General features: G+C 45.7%; 1 protein-coding gene across 1 annotated transcript in view; it reads right to left on the bottom strand.

Moving 5' to 3' along the window:
- CAMKK1 (calcium/calmodulin dependent protein kinase kinase 1) overlaps window positions 1-25,557 on the bottom strand; it is a 1,268,063-nt gene that overhangs the window by 315,392 nt on the left and 927,114 nt on the right. Inside the window, exon 14 of the mRNA XM_086954811.1 lies at window positions 23,613-23,700. Within this exon, the coding sequence (XP_086810937.1) occupies window positions 23,613-23,700 (88 nt within the window). The remainder of the gene's footprint in view (window positions 1-23,612; window positions 23,701-25,557) is intronic.

Genomic DNA, 25,557 nt, shown 5'->3' with positions numbered 1-25,557 from the left:
ATATGGAATCAGACGAGGTACCACCACATGATTGTTATTTGCGAACTGAGGAAGAAACGAAGGGTCGTGTTGACCTAAAAAACACTCCATTGGAAGATCCCGATGGTACTTTGTATGTGGATGGCTCGTGTTTTAAGTTGCCGAATGGTGATGTGACGACTGCGTATGCTGTGGTAACATTGAGTACGGTTGTGGAAACTGCGAGATTGAATCAGAATTCTGCGCAGGCAGCAGAATTAATTCCATTGACAAGAGCGTGTGTTTTGTCGAAGGGAAAGCGAGTGAATGTGTTTACTGACAGTCAGTATGCGTTTGGTGTTGCGCATAGTTTTGGTCGATTGTGGCGAGAGAGAGGCTTTATGACATTGCATGGCACGAAGATCCAGCACGGACAGCTTGTGAACGAACTTTTGGATGCACTTACATTGCCCAAGCAGGTGGCGATTATTAAATGTAGTGCGCATCGTAAGGTGACGGATGATGTTAGTCGTGGCAATGCGTTTGCGGATGAGATTGCTAAAGAGACTGCTAGAAACCTTGCAACTAGAATGTATGTGACGAGTTCGGTAAGGTGGCCTGCAGAAACTGGTATGTGTGAGGATACTGTTGAAAGTGTGAAAGCGATTCAGAATGAGGCCACCGAAACTGAAAAGACTAAGTGGAAGGAGAGCACCGCAAAGTTGGATGCGAATGGATGTTGGATTGATTTATCGGAGAATCGGAGATGGATGTTGCCGGATGCATATGTGCTAGCTGTTGTGACTATGGCACACGGTTTGTCCCATATTAGCGCGAAAGGTATCTGCAAGTTGCTGTCCCCTGTATGGAAGAATGATGGTATCGCTAAGTGTGCTGAGAGATTGGTCAAGAATTGCATGATATGTATGATGTACAATCCTGGCAAGGGCACTCCTACACCCCCTGGCCATTTTGCTCCTCCTACATGTCCCTTTGAGGTAATTCAGCTAGACTTTATCCATATGGAGCGATGTAATAACCTGAAGTACGTTTTGGTTGTGGTTTGCGCATTCTCCCGATGGATCGAAGCCTACCCTCTCAAAGACAATACTGCCCTGTCCACAGCGAAGATCCTACTGAAGGAATACTTTCCTCGGTATGGAATGCCACGGATTGTATGGTCTGATAACGGAAGTGAGTTTGTGGGAAGTGTGATGAAGAGTGTGTGTAAGGGCCTTGGAATTACACAAAAATTCCATAGCGCCAATCATCCCCAGTCAGCAGGTTTGGTTGAAGGGTACAATGGTACTCTAAAATTGAAACTCGCAAAGATTCAGGCTACGACTGGTCTGTTGTGGCCTGATGCCTTGCCTTTGGCTCTTTTGTCGACTAGGGCGACTGTGCACTCTCGAGTAGGGCTCAGCCCATATGAGATTGTGTACGGCCGTCCTGCAAATATTTGGGGGGTTCCTAGACCCAGGTCATTCGCAAATCTTGAATATCCAATGCTAATTGATTATCTTTATGATCTGACTGCTAAACTGAGGTTAATTCATCAACAGGTCTTTGAAGCACTGCCGGCACAGACGGAAGGTCCTGGCCACCGGCTCCAACCGGGAGACTGGGTGGTGACAAGAAATTTTGGCCGGAAGCGAAACCTCGAGCCGAGGTTTGTGGGACCCTTCCAGGTGCTACTCGCCATGAGAACTGCAGTTCGCCTGGAGGGCCGCAAAAATTGGGTGCATGCCACCCATACAAAGAAGGTACCAATACCTTTACCAGCGGACTCGTGGATGAGGACTGGCATCGCCGCTTCAGAGAAAGAAGCTTTGCCTAACTTTGTGCCGTTCAGTGACGCTCAGCCTGTGGGAGATACTTCAGTGCAGCCAGATAACTTTGTTGAACCTTTGCCATTGGAGAATTCAAGACCTGAACTATCGTCTGACCGACAGGACTCTGTTCCACAATCTGATCAATTATTTGAAGAGCAGGCTCGTCCTGGAAGAAGCAAATATTTTCTTCGTTCCAATACCAAAGACTAATAAATTATTTTTGCTTTCCCCCTTTTTGAAAACTCACGTTACCCCCCATTATCATCTTGAACATTTCTGAACAAGTGTGGTTCCTATTTATTTCAGAGTTCTTTTCCATGTGTGTGTTTTTCCACAGCTAGGAGATTTTGTATATATTGTTTGATCAAAAGAACCTTGAGTTTGAGTTTGAGTTTAAAATTTGAGTTTGAGTTTAAAATTTCTTATAGAGCGCACGTCTACCAGCGGTTTCTTGGCGCTATAGCTAACAAAGTCGAGGGCTAGAAGGCTGGAGGAGCTGCTGGCGTATTATTCAAAGGACTTCGTAAACAGGAAGGTCTTGAGGTGTTTGCGGAATTGAGGGTACAGGGGGATGGAACGAAGTTCAAAGGGAAGGGAGTTCCAGAGAATCGGGGCAAGAGTGGCAAATTTTGAGCCTCCCCACTTCTTTCTCTGGTAGCGTGGGATGGTGAGGAGGGACTGGGAGGACGAGCGGAGTTCTCTGGTGGGGACGTAAGGAATGATCTCGGAAGAGATGAACGCTGGTGCCAGGCCAAGAAGGTGATGGAGGCGAGATTGAATTGGACCCTGGCTCGCACAGTGAGCCAGTGTAAAGATTTCAGAAGAGGGGTAGAGTGGTGAAATTTTGGAAGTTTGAAGGCCAGGCGGGCCGCCTGGTTTTGTATCTGTTGAAGGCGCCGCAGGCTATATGCGGGGATGCCGGCATATAGGGCGTTGCCGTAATCCAGGCGGGACACCACCGAAGGAGCTCCAGAGGCACCGGGGGACAAAACGGACTCCAAGGACTCACGACAGTACAGGAAGGCACCCCCAGAACTGCAGAGGCGGCTGAAGCGCCGGGGGTCTGCCTAACGGACGTCGCCCGCACGCTCCTCAGCAGGGGAACAGTGAGTCACAGGGAATCACGGAGACTGTGGAGTGGCAAAAAGACCGGCCGCGCCAAAGCAAAGGAGCCCCAGCGGCATCTAAAAGGCCCCCTCCCGCCCGCACCACGGGGGAGGACGCTGGCCACTGTGAATGCAAAGGGACACTGCAGCAGACCCCCGCTCCCCCCCCCCCTTCACCCAGCAACGCAGAGACGACGACGGAGGAGTAGTGACTGCCACCGGCTGCCCCAGAAATTGGATGTGATCGGAGGATGTGGCGCCCTGCCCTGAGGAGCGGGAGAAGTGAACCCCGAGACCAAAAAGAGCTGCAGGGGCAGCAGAAGTCCGCAGCATGCCCCATTGTCACTGTTGGTTACATGTAATCGTCTGACCGGCTTCATAGGGTAACACGGAGCCCTGATTTGACATCACGTTCACACAGTGCACACAGAGCTACGAAGGAGATGGGTCTGAGTCATTTTCGGAATACAACATAGCAGTCCTTCTGCAAAATTCGGCAAAACTCTGCTGGCAAGCGCAACAGGCACACAGTGTCTCAAGGTATTTATTTCTCCCACTCGCCCACCTAAAAAACTACCTCCTTTGTTCAAAATGGCTGGGGCCATAAAAGTGTAGCCATAAATCCCCCCTTCCCCTTCTTACCTACCTCTGATGGCCACGAGGCCCCTCAGCTAACTCCCCCACACAGAGATAAGAATTCCTCTCAGCCAGACTGAGCATGGCTTGCTCAAACAGAAACAGAAAGCTACCCGGATGCTTAAAACAACAGCAGCAGACAGAGGACTGCGAAGGGAAACTGCTCCTCCCTGCTATCTAGATAACAGCAACAAACAGAGGACTACTGCCTCTATCTCACCTTTGTGTCGGCCATTTTAGACTAGTCTCTTGTGTACCTTTATTTTGAGCATTTGCAATGCACAGATGGATACCTCATATTTAAAAGATTGTCTGCCTATTATTGTAGTTTTATAGTTCTGCCGGGATTTTGAACAGTTGTAATGCACGGATTGCTACCTCATATACCTATACCTATTACGCAGTAGTTCCTACTGGTAATGTACAAAGCGCTACCTCAACTTCTTCTGGCTGCTCGCTAATGTCATTTCTACCTCACGCAGATTTCTGGCAGCATCGGCACCTAGTCTCAGTATTTCATTCCGGATTTGTTTAATGTACTTTTGTAAGTTGCACTATACCATGAGGTATACCTCGCACACATCATCATGCAACTCTGTGGTTGCACCGGTATCTTGTCTCAGTACATCATTAGTACCATTCCTGTATCTGATTATTGTTCATTTGTAAGCTGCACCTATCTCACCTTTTCCTGGAATGCACCGATTGATTCCTCATATATTTACGTATATTACTGTAAATTTTATTGTGTGCCACCTCATATTTTTTCACCTTGTACCTTGTAGTTTACCGTATGCTACCTCATATCTATTTTTGTATCCTGCCCGTATATTATATATTATATCAGTTTTGTATCTACACTTACACTATGTACTCTGTAATTTACCATATGTATTTGCTCTACCGCACACGCTTATAGTCCTGGCTGTGTTGGGTCATCACTTGCACCTCCTTGATAATTTATAACTTATTAATGTGTAACCCACTGTACGCATTTGTCTTTCTGCATATCTGTACCACTATAGTGCATTAGGGCACTCTCCCATTGTACCCTACCCTTATAGATTATCAGTGTTATGCACTCTCCCATTGTACCCTACCTTTATATATTATCAGTATTATGCCTACTCTTACACCTTATGCCTTAGAATTTACCTTATGTACTTGCTCTATTGCTCACTCTTATTTCCTGGTTATGCTGCTTGATTACTACTGACACTTTGGTAATCTATAACTTATTACTGTGTAACCTATTGTATGCACCTGTTGTTTTGCACATTTGTTTTCCCGCACATCTGTACCACTATAGTGCACTAGAGCACTCTCCCATACCCATCTAACCCTTCAACGCGACATGGACTCTATCGGCAAACACACATACAAAATCAACTACCCACCATCACTCACCAAAAAAGCCGCCAAACGCTTTAAACACAACTTCCTTAGGTCACACCCGGAAACGCCCTTTGCTGACACCTACTTCTCACCGGCCAATGGATCCCTGAACACTGATATCATCTTCCACACCACACGCAGAGCACAATGGAGAAAAGTGTTCCGCACCCTACTCACCGTCTCCTCCACCAGAAAATCCGCACATAGCCTAACTCTCTCCATCACACCATCCCAAGTCTTCCCAGCCAGAGCCACCATCACTATTTACAATAACAGGATTGTCCTAGCACAATCGACAGACAGGAACCTGGAACTGCTAGACAACTTGTTCCCCACTTTCAAAGAACACCTCTCCAACTCACGGACAAACACTCACACCTCCCCCAGTCACACCAATCATGACCTCACAGCGACATACGCTTCATTCAGGGACATACCTACCACCCCTGACCTCCCATCCCCTACCCACAACCCCACTACCGCAACTCAGCACTCACACACAGAGACAGTTCTCTCCCCCCCTTACACCGCTCTCTCTCCCGCCCCTTCTACCAATTCGCGGACCTCCACACATACCTGCAACACTCCTATCACACATACAGCGGGCATCAACACCCCGCTCGTCGCTGACAGCACAGCTACCACCCATAACACACCTAACGTAGTCCAGCACCAGAATAACACACACTCCGACAAGTCCCCCCATTTATCCCCCCCCATTCTCAGTCCTCAGTACCCTCCAACCAACTTCGCAGAACATACCCACCCTCTTAATTTAACTCCCCCCCCCCTCAACAGGACCATCTCCAACCCTACTTCCCCTCCTACCCTCAGCCCCCATTACCCTCCCTACACCCCCACCACGGCTATCAGGCTCCCAGTCTACACCTTGACCCCCCCGCCTACCTCCAATGCCCTCACCCATAACACCAACCTCCTCGCTACCTCATCCACACCCCTCATCCACACCAATGCCCTCACCCATAACACCAACCTCCTCCCTACCTCATCCACACCCCTACCGCCCAAAACCCCTTGCCCCCCTAACTCCATCCCTCACACCAACACAACGCAGACCTGCTCAAACACCATCCCTCTCTCCCACTTGCACACGAATTCCCTGGTCAGCCATTCACCCTTGACGGTCACCCCCACCCCCATCACCTGCCCTTCGATGGAATACATCACGGCCACCCTCACTCAGATCAAAGAAGAGATACACGCCATCAAAGAACTACTCTCCAAACACCCCATACACCCCCCACCCACCTCCACCTCCCCTCCCAACTTGTCCCCTACTCCGCCGGCTGACTCCCACCCTAATCACGCCCCTCACCAGGCGTCAATCCCGGCTCATAGGCACAGCAACTGCCCTCGTCCCCCGCATCGCCCCCGCAACCCCTCACACATCAACACATCCCCGCCCAACGTGTCCCCCACCCCTCCGACTAACTCTCGCGCTCAGCTAACCCACCCCAATCCGACCTCAATCCCAGTTCTTAATCGCAACAACCGCCCTCGCCGCACCCACAATTCTTCCTCTGACCTCGACACACTCGCCCTTCTCCGCTCCTATGACCCAACACCCGAACCTCACTCAACCACACCACACCGCAACATTCCCACAATACACCCAAATCCCCTTAGACCACCTACACTAAACAGCAGATCCTCTATCCCCGATAACCTTAGAAAAATCCCTCTCTCCATAGAATCATCTAACACCCTCTACACACCCAGCCTCAAATGCACTCTTCTCAACTGCAGATCGGCCACGAAACATTCCGCCGCCATTGCTGAACTACTCTTATCACAGGACCTTGATCTTATCGTCCTGACTGAAACGTGGCTAACTGAATCCTCGACACCCATAATGGACATTCTGGTCCCTCCCAACTATCACATTATCAGGCTCGACAGAAAAGGCCAAATAGGTGGTGGAATCGCATGCATCTACAGGGACAACCTCTCTGTTCAGAAAGTCAACTCCACATCCCTACCATCCCCTACATCCTGGGAATACATCTGCCTCGACATCATTAGTGAGGGCAAACCGATATGCTCTCTTCACAGCATCTACCACCCACCCAGGGACAATCTCACCTTTTCCCAAGAAATCATGGATATGATCTCAACCAACTCCGGACGGCAGCTCACCCAAATATACCTTGGTGACTTCAATCTCCACTGGAATGACCGCAACGACGCGGTGGTAAATGGTCTTAAAAATTTCCTCGCTGCCCTTAACCTCACCCAAATATGCAACAGCCCAACCCACAAGAAAGGCTCTACCCTCGACCTGATCATCTCCAAAGAGGAATCTATCCAACTCGAATCCATCCAACCCTGTGACTGGTCAGATCATTATATTATCGCATTCTTTATCAATGAAAAAGTCAAAGTCATCCCGGCTCAACTCTCCAAGCCCAAAGTCTGGAAAAGAGACTTGAAAAAACTCAAACCAGGCTCTTTGCCCCCTAACAGTTGCAATCTCTTACTCCCACCTACAGGCGCCACGGACGTCCAAACTCTGACTGACCACTATATCAATGCTATGACCTCTATAATTAATGAGGTCGCACCTATGCAGCTAAAAAGAGTCTCTACTAAAATCTCCAAACCATGGTACGACGGGAGTCTCAACGAAGATAGACGAGACATGCGAATGGCAGAACGGACCTGGAGATCAGCCCCCTCTGCAATGCACCTAAAAGATCTGAAGAAAAAGAGAAACGCCTACTTCAGGAAAATAAAACGCTCAAAATCGGACTTCTTCAGCCTCCAACTCGACCAAGCAAAAAACCGCCCGAGAAAACTGTTCGAGCTAATCAAGTCACAATCAAAAGAGCAACCGCAACCACTAAACACTGGGCGTGAGGCACGCTCCTGTGAAGACTTCGCTGCTTTCTTTATCCAAAAAACCGACAAAATAAAAAGCGATCTCCTCATTGACGCAAGCCTCTACTCCAAACCCCAATGCCTAGCACCCACTGAACCAAAAAACAATGCTACATGGTCAACCTTCAGCATATACTCGGAAGAAGAAATTGGCAAACTGCTCAGCACCCTGAAACCATCCAATCACCTCACGGACCCCCTCCCTGCCTCCGCAGTAAAAGACTTTACCCCTTTTCTTCTCCCTCTCTGGACTAAAATTATCAACAGCTCTCTCCAACAAGGCAGCATACCTGACTCCCTCAAAGTTGGCCAGGTCACACCTCTACTAAAGAAACCTACAGCCGACCCCTCGGATCTCAACAATTACCGTCCCATCACCAATATCCCCACTCTCGCCAAACTGCTGGAAAAATGCGCACAACTACAATTGTCTAAACACATTGAGCAATTCGATCTCCTCAACCCTCACCAGTCAGGCTTCCGAGCAGGACACAGCACAGAAACTGCTATGACTCACATAATTGACGACGCACTTCAAATGCTAGACCAAAACGACACCTGCCTCCTCATCCTTCTTGATCTCTCCTCAGCATTCGACACCGTCAAACATGAGAATCTACTAGAACTACTAAACACAAGAATGGGCCTATCTGGAACTGTCCTCAAGTGGTTCACTTCCTTTCTTCACAACAGGTCGCAAAAATTCAAGAGCAACAACCTGATGTCCTCGCCAATACCTGTAACGCTAGGCGTCCCCCAAGGATCTTCTCTATCCCCAACTTTGTTCAACCTAGTCATGGAGCCTCTCACCACCTTGCTACAAGCATCCAATGTACGCTTTCACATGTACGCTGATGACACCCAACTTTACCTCAAATTACAATCACCCAATGACATCCTGCTCCTGAACACAACGATCAGTTGCACCCAATCCTGGCTTGCCGATAACCACCTCAAACTCAATGCCCTGAAAACAGAGTTCCTTCTGATCTCACCTCCAGCTAAGATATCAACCACTCAACATTGGCTTAAACTCCTAACCGCACTCAATGTCCAACCCACCATCGTGGACTCAGCAAAATCTTTAGGCATAACACTCGACACTAATCTCAACATGCAGCAACATATCAGCAAGGCAACAAAGGGAGCGAACTTCCAGATCAATACTCTGAGGAAACTCAAACCCTACCTCCCGGCCAAAGACTTCCAAACTGCAGTACAAGCACTAGTCATCCCACAAATTGAATACGGCAGCACCGCCCTCTGCGGACTCCCCCTAACTACAACCGCACCACTAAAAGCTTCTCTAAATGCTGCAGCGAGACTCATCACTGGGTCAAAAAAGTACTCCCACATTACCCCTGACCTGAAATCCCTGAATTGGCTGCCTTTTGAAGGCAGAATACAGCTGAAAATCGCCTGCATGACACACAAGGCGGTACACCTAAACTCACCCGGCTACCTCGCTCAGAAGTTGACAATCTCTGGGGGAATTAGAAACACGAGAGGCACAAACAATCTCCTGCTAAAACCTCGAAGATTTCGGAAGGAAAAAACATACAAGCGCTCCTTCTCAGGAATGGCGCCTAGGATCTGGAACTCACTCCCTCCCGAAACCAGGCTGATCTCCTCTACTACACTCTTTAAAAAAGAAGTAAAAGCTATCCTCATGGCTAAATACACTTGAGCTACTATTTCGAATCCCATTAACACCTTGCACCGTACTGTATTACATGTTTGATTCTTGACTTATTTGTATGAGTTGTTTTATCATCCACATGAGTGGTTGTGTCACTTAGTAGTACTATTATACTATGATTTATTGAGTTACTCGTCTGAATATGCTCCCCCTTGCACCCTTCTATGTAAAGCTTGATTTGCCTGTTTGACTTTGCTCCCTCATGTACCCGTCTATGTAAAGCGCTCTGATATCTGTGAAGATCTTGTTTGCGCTATATAAAACTCTTTAAATAAATAAATAAATAAATGGCCAGAATGATGAGCTTGAGGGCGGAGAAAGTGAAGAAACGGGACACCCTGCGTATAGTGCGCAATGAAAGGAAAGAAGAAGATACCACAGAGCTAACCTGGGAGTGAAGGGTGAGTTGAGAGTTGAGTTTTATGCCTAGGGTTTTGACAGAGGAAGAGGGTACAGGAGAGGGGCCAAGGGAGGGGGGCCAGAAAAGAGGAGACCAGGGGCTGGATGAACCACCCGTCAATACCAGCTCGGTCTTGTCGGGGTTAAGTTTGAGATGATTGTGGTTCATCCAGTCCCTGATATGGAGCATAACAGATTGAAAGTTTAGAACAGAGGAAGGGGAAGAGGATAGATTGAAAACAAGCTGGAGGTCATCCGCATAATTGAATACGGCGACCTCCATCTGTTGGAGAGAAAAGATAAGAGGGGCGACATATAAATTGAACAGGAGGGGGGAAAGGGAAGAGCCTTGGGGGACCCCGCACTGAACTTTCCGGACGTCCGCTGTGAAGTCACCCAGGCGGACGGCCTGGGTGCGGTCCCTCAGGAAGGAAGGAGGGCGGTCCCCCCGATCCCCGCCGCCTTGACACGGGATAGCAAGATGGTGTGATCCACCGTGTCAAAGGCGGCTGAGAGATCGAGGAGCACTAGGGCCTGGGGCTGATTGGTATCCATACCCTCCCTGAGGTTGTCTAGGACCGAGATGACGACGGACTCCGTAGAGTGTGCGGGGCGGAAGCCGGCCTGGCGGGGGGCAAGAGCTTCATGCATCTCCACAAAGGAGCTCAGAGCGCCGGTGACATGGCGCTCGAGCACCTTACATCCGGGTTGACCGTAGGGCCGAGCGGGTACTTCCTTCTGCTTAGTAGGTTCCTGACACTAGGTCGGAGGCCGTCGATTCCTAGGAACTCCTGGGGATTGGCAATTGCTACACAGAACGAAGTGCGTCAAGAACGTTGCGGACGGTTTTTAGAGGATGGCATTCTCAAAGTTGTCGGAAGTGGAGAAGGCTCTTGCGCAAAGATCATTACTGCATAGGGTTGTACGTACCAAATGCTTTCTGTTTCAGGTGTTCCTACTGTTCCTAACTGTTTCCATGTTACTGGTGGGTGGGGTATATTATGGAATACAATCGTTATTGCCTTCTGCTTCACCTACCCTTTCCTCTGAACCAAAACCTACTTCTACTGTTTCTCCTCATTCCTTTCACCTCTTACCCCAACACGAGCAGGTTAGACGTGCGGAATTCATGAACAACTCCTTCGTGCAGCTTCTTCATCAACATCAGTTGGTGATGAATACTACCAATTGTTGGGTGTGTGGTTTAATGCCACATACCACGGATAGGGGAATTCCGTACTTGGTCCTTCCTTACAGTTCCCAGGGTTCAGCTCGAGCATTCCAAACTATGTTTCATAGCGCACTAGATTCCTACCCCCATCGAGAGCCTCGCACTGCAGATCATGGTCCTGGCCCGTACCACAAGCCTTTGGCGAAAGCGATTGCCGATTTAGATAGGGATATCTTCGACGCATCGCTTATCCCAGAGGAAGAGGTGTGAGCATACAGAGATTTGAGTGAGGCTGAGTACAGCATGTCAGTGGGTGATCGGCAGCTTAAAAGCTCGTCTCCGATCTGGATCGTACCCCATCTCGGTAATTTCTGTTTGAAAGGCCTTGGCCGAAGCCCGCGAGCTCAGCTTGGGAGGAGTGCCTGTACTGAAACGTATGTTTTACCTACGGCCTCTTCCCCTGTTCTTCTGACTGCCAAGGGTACATACTTTGTTTGCTACGACCGCGCATATACATGGTTGCCTCGTGATTTCTCAGGCACATGTTATATTGCGAATCTGTTGCCGCCAACCTTCACTGTTGGGTCGGATTATCACAAGACCAGAGTTGTGAGAGGCGTGATTAGCAAGAGGACACTGCCGGTCAAGAAGCAGGAGACTTCTTTAAGGGTCAAAACACAAGGAAGTGGCCTGGTCCAAAAAGACTGTAAGTGTGCCGTAACTGAACTAGAACCATAAAACCATTAGTAACACTAAAAGTGATAACCCAGGGCTGGTAGAGAAATTCCCATCAGCCCACCCATTTGGTGGAGTGTCGTCATGTGGGAGATGTCATCAATCCAACTCTCAAACAATGCACCTAGTGATGGTGCGGAGATGAATTATAATGATGTAAATCCAGACCACTGGGCTTCACTGGTGATGCTAATGGGGTGCAGTGCAAAAAGATTAAGTGAAAATAGTCAGAATAAAATTGACTCCAAGGACCAAAATTAAGTTTAATCAGTATGGTGCTAGGGTCAATATTAAAAATGCCAAAATAGTTTGAAATAATAACTATATGTAGGCAAAGTGAGTGGAGGTCGACATGTTTCAGCTATACTGACTATTGGTCTAAGCTTTCTTCAGGACCATTTAAGAAACTGCGACTGCAAATCAAAACAAAAACATTATGACTGTGCACGCTGTATGGTGGATACATCCTACCAGTTCCTCTGAGCCCAGATGTATACTGGCGGGAATCCAGGACTTGCAATATCTCCTATAAAGAAAGGATAGGCGTGTATCAGGTAGTATAGTGTGTAACGGTACCATGGAAACAAGAACAAATTACAAAGCACACAAATAGTGTGGTGGAGAATATCTCTCCCCGCTGGCAGGACAAACACTAGATCCTGTATATGTAAACACGTGTATACAATCACGCACATAGGTAAAAGTGTAATGACTTACCCAGCATTGTGTGGGAGTACGCCCCACCTCACCCGGCACCCACTCGGGAAGAAGGAGGCCCCGCTCTATTTAGGATGGAAATGTAAAAAAGGACCTCAGAAAAATATCAGAGGAACTTATAACCAAAACGTTTTTATTTCCAGTATTCTCCTAACAGAACCTAGTTATGTAAAGGGAAAAGGCTCAACCTCATTTTTAGCAAATGGCCAGAACTATGCAGAAAATAGTTAAGAGAGAATCTCAAGAGAAGCAAAACTCAGAGGACTCTTCTAGGCGTTAAGATGACTAAAAAGTGACTACAAGTAAAGGAAGGGGCAGTGAGATGTATTGCCCTACCTGTCCGTCGGTACCTCTACACCAGCGTCCGAGAGGGAGTGGAGGTAGCTCACTCTCGGACGCGCAGGTCTATTTATATCTGCATTGATTGAATCATGAGCTGCAGCTGTGGCAGATATTGTCGTGTAATCGCCGCGTTAATGAAACACTATCGCCGATCTGCGCATGCGCTGTGTGTAGCAGGTACACTGCGCATTCGTCGACACAAAGTTTAATAACGCTAGTCTGCGCATGCGCTGTGCGCTCGAGTCGAGTGGACTGCGCATGCGTCGGCGACGGGTTGCTGTTGGTGATGTAACCCCTCGCACGCATGCGTTGTGTGGAATACTAACTGTCTTAGCGCCTATCGGGTTGAGACTAGACCGATGTTAAGGACGCTGTCTGTTAGCTTGTTAAATTAACTGCGCATGAATGTACCCAGAATTAAACAGCAAGTGCATAACAAAGTGTATATTTCTAGCGCATCACCGAGGGCAAAAAGATTGACATAAGGAACAGTGTGCCTAGCTCGATAAAGAGATGAACCACAATACAATATATGGGATTTATAAGATTCAAGATCCCAATAAAATTATAGTGGTGAAAACGGGCAAGAAATACCAGGACTAGTAGATTACAGCAATGTCCATGGTATATCATCATTCAAGCCTTGAATGTGGCTCTTCAGAAGGAAAACCCACTTCTGTTCTTTCTTGAACAAAAATTTTGGCACATCACTGATGTGTGCTGGGATATATGGCTGTTCAAGAATGACCCATTTCATTTCATCGGCAGTATGTTTGTGGTCTAGGAAATGATTTGTTAATTTGGTGGCCTGTTTGTGACATCTAATAGTGCTTTTATGCTCCCCTATTCTTATTTTGATCTTAGGGGTGGTGTAGCCTACATATCTTAAGGAGCAAGGACAGGTTATCATGTAAATGACGTTGTCAGTATTACAGTTTGTGTGTTTTTTAAGTAACCATGTCCTGCCTGTCCCTATATCGACTGTAGTAGTTTTTTCAGTCTGGGGGCATACACTACATGACCCACATGGATGATGGCCAGAAACCGGTGGAAGGTTCCATAGGGTTGTTGAGTTGTCAGTCTTGAATGTCCTTGGTCTAGTGTGGACAAGAGTGTCACGCAGACTAGGTGCCCTTTTAAATGCAAAAAGTGGTAAAGGAAGATTTGCATCAGTACTGTTCAAAATCGCCCAGTGTTTGCGGACCAGTTTTTGAACAGTGTTGGACATAGTATTGAATGTGCTGACAAATGTCAGTCGTTCTGTTGGTGGTTTCGCTGGATATTTTTCAATAAGTGCCTTGCGGTTATTATTCGAGGCACGCTTCCATGCTTTGTTTACAAGATGCTTGGGATAATGGCGTTCCTCTAAGTGGGTGGCTAATACAGTAGCATGCTTCTTGAACAGTTGAACAGTCAGTTTTGGAGAGAGGTCTAGGCTTTGTGCCAACAAATGAAGGAGACCCGTTCCTTTTGAGAACGGAACTTGAAAAGTTTTTTCGCAAAGTGCGTCTTCATTTTTTCTTTAAAGACAGAACTGAAGACTCTCAATCAGGAGATGCTGTAGTTAACAACACAGGACTACGTCCTCCTTCCACCTTCACTCCTCTGAGTCACCAAGTTCCTTCCCTTGTGACGACCTTTGAACAGGCAGTCAGACATGATATCTCACAGTTGCAAGATACTGAACGAAGAACGTTCCACAATTTTTCCAAACTAGAACAACAGGCGGTTAAAAATCTCTCGCAAGATCCATCGATTATCATAAAACCTGCGGACAAAGGGGGAGCCACTGTAATTATGGATTTGGAACAGTACCGTCAGGAATGTCTCAGACAGCTGGACAATGATAAATTCTACCAACGTTTAACTACAGATCCCACCCAGATCTTACTCACTGAAATTAAAACCTTGGTGAACGAAGGTAACACTGAAGGGTGGATTACACCTCAGGAAGCTAGATTCCTTGTCACAGAGAAACCCATTATTCCGGGTTTTTATTGTCTTCCCAAGATCCACAAAGCCACAAGACCACCACCAGGCCGTCCCATTATTTCAGGGATTGGTTCCCTTCTGGAACCACTCTCCACTTTCGTAGATCATTTCCTCAGACCTCTAGTTAAGAAAATGCCTACGTACTTAGAGGATACAGCTGATGTTCTCAGACTACTACCAACCATAGAATACAATGTGGAGACTGACCTGATGGTCAGTTTTGATGTAGAATCGCTCTACACTTGTATACCTCAACAGGATACGCTAGATGCAATTAGAGGCCTTTTATCGATGGAAGATCTTGACAGTATAACCCCAGTCAATTTCATTCTATCTCTTGCAGAACTGGCAATGAAGAAAAACTATTTTAAATTTGAAGAACAACTATTTCTACAGATCTCCGGGACTTCCATGGGGAGTGTCTTTGCCCCGAGCCTGGCCAACCTTTATGTACATCAACTGGAACAGAATCATTTCCTCAACCATAGCAACCCATTTTTTGACCATCTGGTGCTATGGAAGAGGTATATAGATGATGTTCTGGTGGTGTGGCGAGGCTCCGTTATTGAAGTTCAGGCTTTTCATACATGGCTAAATGAATGTAATCCACACCTCAAATTCACACTTGAATATAGTCATGTAAGACTTCCATTCTTGGATCTATCTATCTTCCCTGAAGATGGAAGTCTTCAGAGTGAGCTTTTTACGAAACCGATGGCAAGAAACTCACTCTTGTCGTTTAGCAGCCATCATCCACGTTCCCTGAGGGAGAATCTCCCTGTGGGTCAGTTCCTCCGAGTGAAGAGGAACTGTTCATCTAAAGAACTGTTCAAGAAGCATGCTACTGTATTAGCCACCCACTTAGAGGAACGCCATTATCCCAAGCATCTTGTAAACAAAGCATGGAAGCGTGCCTCGAATAATAACCGCGAGGCACTTATTGAAAAACATCCAGCGAAACCACCAACAGAACGACTGACATTTGTCAGCACATTCAATACTATGTCCAACACTGTTCAAAAACTGGTCCGCAAACACTGGGCGATTTTGAACAGTACTGATGCAAATCTTCCTTTACCACTTTTTGCATTTAAAAGGGCACCTAGTCTGCGTGACACTCTTGTCCACACTAGACCAAGGACATTCAAGACTGACAACTCAACAACCCTATGGAACCTTCCACCGGTTTCTGGCCATCATCCATGTGGGTCATGTAGTGTATGCCCCCAGACTGAAAAAACTACTACAGTCGATATAGGGACAGGCAGGACATGGTTACTTAAAAAACACACAAACTGTAATACTGACAACGTCATTTACATGATAACCTGTCCTTGCTCCTTAAGATATGTAGGCTACACCACCCGTAAGATCAAAATAAGAATAGGGGAGCATAAAAGCACTATTAGATGTCACAAACAGGCCACCAAATTAACAAATCATTTCCTAGACCACAAACATACTGCCGATGAAATGAAATGGGTCATTCTTGAACAGCCATATATCCCAGCATACATCAGTGATGTGCCAAAATTTTTGTTCAAGAAAGAACAGAAGTGCGTTTTCCTTCTGAAGAGCCACATTCAAGGCTTGAATGATGATATACCATGGACATTGCTGTAATCTACTAGTCCTGGTATTTCTTGCCCGTTTTCACCACTATAATTTTATTGGGATCTTGAATCTTATAAATCCCATATATTGTATTGTGGTTCATCTCTTTATCAAGCTAGGCACACTGTTCCTTATGTCAATCTTTTTGCCCTCGGCGATGCGCTAGAAATATACACTTTGTTATGCACTTGCTGTTTAATTCTGGGTACATTCATGCGCAGTTAATTTAACAAGCTAACAGACAGCGTCCTTAACATCGGTCTAGTCTCAACCCGATAGGCGCTAAGACAGTTAGTATTCCACACAACGCATGCGTGCGAGGGGTTGCATCACCAACAGCAACCCGTCGCCGACGCATGCGCAGTCCACTCGACTCGAGCGCACAGCGCATGCGCAGACTAGCGTTATTAAACTTTGTGTCGACGAATGCGCAGTGTACCTGCTACACACAGCGCATGCGCAGATCGGCGATAGTGTTTCATTAACGCGGCGATTACACGACAATATCTGCCACAGCTGCAGCTCATGATTCAATCAATGCAGATATAAATAGACATGCGCGTCCGAGAGTGAGCTACCTCCACTCCCTCTCGGACGCTGGTGTAGAGGTACCGACGACAGGTAGGGCAATACATCTCACTGCCCCTTCCTTTACTTGTAGTCACTTTTTAGTCATCTTAACGCCTAGAAGAGTCCTCTGAGTTTTGCTTCTCTTGAGGTTCTCTCTTAACTTTTTTCTGCATAGTTCTGGCCATTTGCTAAAAATGAGGTTGAGTCTTTTCCCTTTACATAACTAGGTTCTGTTAGGAGAATACTGGAAATAAAAACGTTTTGGATATAAGTTCCTCTGATATTTTTCTGAGGTCCTTTTTTACATTTGTATGTATAGTATGTATAGGCATTTATATAGCGCACTACTTACCCGTAGGGTCCCAAGGCGCTTCGACCGCTGCGAAACCCTTCCTGGCTTCCCTGAGAGATGGTCCCTTAATGGGTATCTCCAGGGTGAGACCAGGCATCCCCAGCGGTCTGGTGGGGCCGTTAGTGAAGATGAGGCAAGCTAATGCCCAGAGTTGCCGAGTGTGATCGCTGATCAGAGTGGGCACCGAGGCGAGAGAATTATCGAGTCCGCTGACCCTGGTCCAGAAACCTGCCGCGCCGGGAATCGAACCCTGGTCCCGGGCCGTCCTCTGCTCTCGGGTTTGCCGCCTCTAACCAGTGAGCCACACTACTTCATTTCCATCCTAAATAGAGCGGGGCCTCCTTCTTCCCGAGTGGGTGCCGGGTGAGGTGGGGCGTACTCCCATACAATGCTGGGTAAGTCATTACACTTTTACCTATGTGCGTGATTGTATACACGTGTTTACATATACAGGATCTAGTGTTTGTCCTGCCAGCGGGGAGAGATATTCTCCACCGCACTATTTGTGTGCTTTGTCATTTGTTCTTGTTTCCATGGTACCGTTACACACTATACTACCTGATACACGCCTATCCTTTCTTTATAGGAGATATTGCAAGTCCTGGATTCCCTCCAGTATACATCTGGGCTCAGAGGAACTGGTAGGATGTATCCAGCATACAGCGTGCACAGTCATAATGTTTTTGTTTTGATTTGCAGTCGCAGTTTCTTAAATGGTCCTGAAGAAAGCTTAGACCAATAGTCAGTATAGCTGAAACATGTCGACCTCCACTCACTTTGCCTACATATAGTTATTATTTCAAACTATTTTGGCATTTTTAATATTGACCCTAGCACCATACTGATTAAACTTAATTTTGGTCCTTGGAGTCAATTTTATTCTCACTATTTTCACTTAATTTTTTTGCACTGCACCCCATTAGCATCACCAGTGAAGCCCAGTGGTCTGGATTTACATCATTATAATTCATCTCCGCACCATCACTAGGTGCATTGTTTGAGAGTTGGATTGATGACATCTCCCACATGACGACACTCCACCAAATGGGTGGGCTGATGGGAATTTCTCTACCAGCCCTGGGTTATCACTTTTAGTGTTACTAATGGTTTTATGGTTCTAGTTCAGTTACGGCACACTTACAGTCTTTTTGGACCAGGCCACTTCCTTGTGTTTTGATAGTTATAGTAAGGGCGCAAGTGGTTTTGGTCGTTAAATATGCCCTCTTGACCCTCCCCACAATATTTTTATAGACTTCTTTAAGGGTTTCTTGCCGTTTTTGCGACCTATGATCAATAGTAGGAACCTGAGACAGTTGACTCGAGTGGTGGAATCGACCGCTAATATCACTGCCAGTGCCCTTGGTAACATCACAGCAGAGCTTCAGGCTGACAGGCTTATGACGTTACAAAACCGTATGGTTTTAGACGTTGTCCTCGCAGATAGAGGTGGAGTATGTAAGGTGATCCATTCAAGTTGCTACATTTTCATTCCTGATAACGCTCCAACTGTCTGCCAAGCCATCTCGAAGTTGCATAAGATCTCCGAGTCCATACACGTGGACGTAGGTGATTGGACGCTACTAGGATGGTTTTGGGGCCTGATGTCGACGTGGGGTTGTAAAATTCTGATGATCATTGGGGTTGTTGTAGCATTTTTGTTCACGTGTTGTCTTTGTATACAGTGTGGTCCTGCCTTATGTGGCCTCTGTGCTACAACGTGTATAAGACGGCCACCTGTTACCAAGGAAGCACTGATGGATAGAATAATGTTGCAGCGACATCTGGATGATCTGATGATTATTGAGATCGATTCTGATAGCGACTAGTGCTTGCCTACATGAGGGCAAAAGGAGCGTCTGAGGTTCCGTGACAATTGTAAGGGGTGTTTTCAACTCGCTCGAAAATGGTCGAGTTTGGTATCTATGAACCGCAAATGACGAGTTTAGTGGGTGTACGCGTTTTCGCTATGCTGACCTAAACCGTTCGTCTGTTTCGTGGGTTTCTTCATCTGAACCCACGGGTTCCATTTTAGATACGACATCCACTTTGTTTCTTGCCCTCAAGTAGCCAGCGAACGGACACTGTCCGCTTCGTGACCCTGGGATTCTCAAACTCTTACGGAAGACACGTGTTCCTTTGAGGGTGTCTTTATGACGAGGGGGATGACACTGCAAAGGCAGATGACTCCGCTTGAGGCTCATCTTGCCGTGCCGGTCTATTGTTTCATCCGTGCATTCATTAGGCATGTCTCCTTTGATCCTGCAATCGTGTTTCCGATATCACCCCTTACGCTCTTTTCAATCTGTTGATTATCTTTGCCTTCCTCTGCACCTGTTTCTGACTCTTCCTTAACTCGTTTACAGCCGGAATGGAATGCACTAATGGTGGGAAGATGTACTTTTACAGTTGGGAACCGGCGATGCTACTGTAATTATGTTCCCGGACTCTGAATACATGAAAGCGACCCCCTATAAAATTTACTATGGGAACTGGGTTGTAACCTTTTGTTTGCTATGTTGTTCTATGACGAAAAACTGTATAAAAGGAGCGATCCACAGATACAATTTGAAGCAGTCTCCTAGAACCTACATGCTATGTACTTCTTGTGACTTCTGTGTTCCCTGCAGTAAATAAACCTCGAATCTTTGACGCCGAAGGAAGTGTCCCGTGTCTCTGTCATTTGTACGCCGGAACAGGTAACCCACGAAGGTTTCAGGTGTTGTCCCCTGGCACCGCTGGGTCTAAGAAAAACCCAGTCCTTCAGTGGGGGCCTCGATTGCATCAACAAGAGATCAATCATTTATTGAAGCACGAAGACCCTCATGAATCTGGAGATACAGGGTTGTTTTATGTGTGGTTTTCCCCAATTCCTAGAAGAAAATAACAGTATTTTCCACCAGCTATATGTAGGCTGAAAGTGTATGGGAAAGGGCCAGTGAGGAGTTGGAGGGGTGGATTGGAGAACAGCGGGGATTATCAGTGGGAGCAAACAGCATCTGAAAGGGTCTGGTGTCTCCGGTGACTCTATGAAATAGGGTCAGGAGACACTTATAAGTGTAGGCGGTATAATTCCACACTACAGGTGAAACTACCTCACTTGTAATGAGGGCCTAAATCATCCATTGGAAGGGGTGCTTACAGACCATACTTGGATTCCGTAATTGAATAATTTCAGGACATATTGGCTCGCTGATGCAATCATCCTTATTAGCAAAGACTAGGGGACCATGTCATTCTTTAGAACAGTGATGTTCAACGTTAGCATGAGAACTGAATCCATGGCAGATTCTCGGGATACTCTTTTTGGGATAAATCTACATACAATTATTCTACATGGAAAATCATTAATATAGCTAGTAGTTATCCTGAAAATATGTCATGTATATATGGTTGTTAAAGTTGTACAACAAGATAGAAGTCTTATCAAATTACAGGTTGCACTGCTTGATCTAGAACGTCTTCAATCCTGATCGGATATGCATACCAGAAATTTTCTAAAATCCTTCCCACTGTTCTTTCATCTTTGCCCCCAAAGATAATTTACAAATGCCTTTTCAGTAAGGTGCAATCTGAGGCAGTCTCGCACCTTCTGCTTCATGGAGTCTCATATACCTGAATCATGGTTTTACTATAAATATTTAGTAGAAAAAACATTAACGGTCAAGGGAGTACAAAACGGCACTTCTTCTCCAGATGTTGGTGCTCTCTATTGTGAAGGCTGAACAGATTTTCATGTCCTAAATTGATTTTGTTTCATCTTCCTCGTAAGTCGGACCCAATGTTTTGCAGGTCCATTGCAACATCAAACAGGAAGTGGTGGTGATCGGTACCCCAGGACCAAACTCCAGAAGGAATCTGCAAGAAGGATTAGAATTGCATTCCTCTACCATATATTAGTAAGACACATATCTGATACAAAAGCAGTCCAACAAAGATGGGAATATCCCACAAAGTAAAAGTAACTCTTTTCACTCCTCAGAGAGTGACCATATTGCTAGTGCATTTTAAGAATTGAAAAGAGGTTAGAATTATGACTTTCTCTCTACCAAAAGGAACATATTTTAAAGATAGTGTATCTCATTAGAACAAGAGCTTAAAGCATTTTGTTAAAAAAAAATCAAAAAAACTTTAAATCTCCCAAAATTATTTCAAGTTGAAAGGTGTGGCAGAGGGTACAGACAGTTTAGATGCCGAAAAAGTCCCTGAATCAGGATTATTTGAAATTTAAACTTTATTGTTTAGTTAATTAAAACCATAACAATTTGATGTACATCACACAACCAATATTAAAACTTTTAAGATGCTCATTAAAAAGAAGGAAGAAAAGAGAACAGTCACATAAAAATTTTTTTGGGTGAGAACAAGAATAAAAATTAGATTATTTTCCTCCTATTATTCAAATCAAGATAAAAGGAAATGAGGCTTGAAGATAAACCATTAGAAATTATAGACTTCCTGTGGTTTTAAGGCGTTTCTCGAATGCCTGCAGGAACTTTACCAGCTTGCAGTGTATTCGAGGGGCAGTTGAGTCCAAGCCTCCAATAATGGCAGATCTACATGTCCGTAGTCTCTCAATCCGAAAAATATGCTTTAAAAAGTATGTCCGTTCCTTGGTCAACATCTTGCAATGACAAATTATATGAATTAGATCTTCTTTGGGACTACCACAAAGTCGACATGTGACAGCTTCATGCTGTTTCCAAGCGGGCTCCTCAGCTAAGGTCGGAAATTTGCCAAATCTCAGTGCCATCAGCTTTTTCTTGATAAGGAAAGAATAAGTTGTTTCCAAGTAAGGTGCTGGGGTTAGTGACTTATAACCGTTGATCACAGCCCAAGAGTGGGAACGATGGGAAAAAAAAAATTCTTTGTCCGTAACCAAAGAATGAAGTTTGGCCACTTTATTTAGTGCCTGTTTTAATGCGGCAAATGGCATATTTTTATCCCACAGATTTGCAGAGCATGTGACCTCCAACGCATGCGTAAGGAATTGATTTGCTTTTGATTTTTTGTGTGTTTTCAACTCTTGCCATAGGAAGGTATTAAGATTATTGTCAGTTGTTTTTTGCTTAATCTGGTACCACACCTTGATATATGAATATAATCTGCCCAGTGTTTCGTTTTTTAAGCCAAATTCGAGGAGCATTTGCGCTGGTGAAGACATGATGGGTAGTCGAAGTACCTTTTTATACATTTTAGTTACTAAGCTGTTTAATAGGTCCGCGTCCTTTCCGTGCATTGCCACACTTGCATATGTCAGGGTTGGAAGAACCTTATTCGCCATCACGATTAATAGTGGTTTTAATGATGGACCTTCCAATTTCTTCGACAGAGTGCTTAACCCGAATATTAAGGCTCCTGCTCTTTGCGTCAGATATTTCTTCTGGTCTATTAAGTCAAGCTTATCATCTATATAGAAGCCCAGATACTTACAATTTGAGACTTTCTCCAACGGTTTTCCTTCTAGCCAAATATAGTGTTGTGATACACGGCGGTTGGATATTAACATTGTTTTGGTTTTTGTAACATTTAAAGCCAACTTGTTTGCCAACAGGAAAACTGAGAGTTCAGGATTAGGATGGTGCTCCTTGAGGACAATCTGGGGGCAGATTTACCGCAAGCAGGAAGAGGAGCAAGAGCAGTAATTTTTGGGTGAATCTGTACGTTTTGGCTTGGTCTCTAGCTAAATGTTTGGGGGGGTGGAGGACAACTAAGTTAGGGTGCTGGTTGGGAGAAGCAATTTAACGATCAGAGTAAGGTGCATGGCACTATTTGACACACATAACAGGGGCCTCTTATAAAGTGGAAGTTCAATAGGTACTCAAATGCCTGCTTGCTGCCTTGACTGATTGCCCACCTACACATACACTTATGAGGAAAAGTGGTCAAACACTAATACCCACTCTAGTCAATCAATTATACGCAGGACTGTCTTCTTAAGAATGAACACAGCATTTTTTTAAATGAACACAATATTTTTAAAAGGAGATATAAACATTATTTTCACATGAATAAATAGATTAAATCAAAACGAGAAGACCAAGCAATTCATCCAATAACAATTTGGTGTCATGACAACACTACGTTTGTGGACAAAGAGAAGCAAAATTGTGAAACAGCACTTTTCACTACTCTTATAAACTGTGTGGTGTAGGATGATCAACAATTAATGCATTTAAAAAAATCTTGTGTCATTTACCTTAATCTCAGGAACTGTTATCCTAGTTTCTGGGTTTTTATCCAGCATTTTTTGAATCAGGTCCTTCATGTCTTCACTTATGCTTGGCCTACCAAAGAAATCGTTAATATGTCATTAAAAAAGTGACTTCAAGGTTCAGAAATACAAAACTCCCTATGAATAACAGCTGTTAGTGAGTTATTATCGATGTATTTAACTTTTTAACTCATTGAAGTCTGGCAAATGTAAATTTACAATTAGGTGTATGAGCTGTATTTTCTCAAAAAGGCTACAAACCCTTTCACGTTTAATTGGCACCAAAGAGAGGTCTGTCAAAGGCTGCATTTGAAATCGGCTTAGCTTTTAGTGATGGGAATAATGGAATAAACCTACCAGGGTACTATAATCTTCTTTTCTCCCAGGTAGGTTGAAATCCCTAAAATCACCCCCAATCCTCACTTCTTATTGTAGCAAACCCAACTGCATCTACTTCAGCTGCTCCCAAATTTCTTATAGCTATGTATCTTTATTTATATTGAAGTTGCTTATAACATACATATTACCAATCAAATTGCAGAGGGATGGGAAATCTACACATCAAATGCCCATTCAGCAATCAAAATGCTGAAGCATCGGCAACTGATGGGGTAAACAGTTAGTCATTCAGGAAAAAGAGACTTTGAGTTCCTTTTTGAGGGCCAAATGGCGACGAGGCAGAGGTTTCACAAATATGCATGGACGAGTACTCCCGGATTTAAGGAAATTGTACTTTGAAAGTCTGTTCCCTACTTCTTATGTTTGAATATGGGGATAAGAAGCATAACGTGTTTGCCATGTGAAGGGGTGGTGACAGGGTGCAGCAAAAGGTATTTTTGGGTGGTGCTTGAGAATCATTTGTATGCAAGGCAGAGGATCTTGAGTTTAACTTAGTTCTTCATGGATAGCATCTGGCATGCAAGGATGCAGGTAGGCATGGGCTTAACACAGTCAAGCTTAGGATTTGCTATACCAGCCAATAACTGTGGAACTGTGGTGCAGTATTTCTAGGCAATGTACGAGGGCTGTTACCAACTGGTTCAGGAGGTAGTTTGTTCTGGTGGAAACAAAGTTGCTAAGACTGTGACTGTTGGATAATGTTATCCGAAGACTTTTTTGTAGGTGGCTAAAGGGGTTGAGTGGGTTTAGGAAAGAGAATTGTGTGTTTTGCCCAGTTTCTTGAAAAGGCTGCAGAGGCCCTTGTAAGAAAACATGTCAGGGGGCATGAGTTACATATTGTGATGCAACGGGCACTATAAGCCAGATCCGGACCGGTCACATCCACATTATTTCAGGGAAGGAAAGTCTGTTGATGTGCAGAGTTTTAGCGCTGTCTGGAGTAAGGCTTTGCATGCAAAGCCGGTTTTAGGATTTTTGGGGCCCAGTGCGAAGGGGAATGTGCGAGGCCCCTCTAATTTACATAAGTGACACCTTCAGGGCTCCAGAAGCTGTTTTGTGCTCACTTATCGGGCCGCAGCTCCCCTCTCTGCCACCTACAGGCATCTCTTTCACAGATCATATCGGGCTGAAGGTGCAGCCGGGACACTAGGGTTGGTGTCACTCAGTGGTAACTCACGGTGTCACCCCCTCACGACTTACCCCATGCTCAAGGGGGAGCTGGACCTGTTGTTCCGACCCCGCCAGCACGTCTGAAGCGTCCTCGTGTTTAAAGGGATCGATCGGCGCCGGCGGGCTTGTTTTAAACCCAGGCAGGACCTGTTGTGCTCGGCTCCTGCTGCAGCAGAGTGCACTGTGGAGGCCGGCTGAGGGCATCGAGCAGGGGCCGTGCCAGAGGGTGCCTGGACACAACAGGTTCCGGGGCCGTGCTCACCGGCGCACCACTGCGGAGGTTTGCAGTGAATAGGCTCCAGTGAAGCGGCTTACTGAGGACTGGGAGTCGGCGTGCACTCACTGCCGGAGCTCAGGGTGC

The sequence above is a fragment of the Lissotriton vulgaris genome, chromosome 2_1, assembly GCF_964263255.1.
Source record: "Lissotriton vulgaris chromosome 2_1, aLisVul1.2, whole genome shotgun sequence".
Taxonomy (NCBI): Eukaryota; Metazoa; Chordata; class Amphibia; order Caudata; family Salamandridae; genus Lissotriton; species Lissotriton vulgaris.
This window is presented reverse-complemented; position numbering and strand designations above follow the sequence as displayed.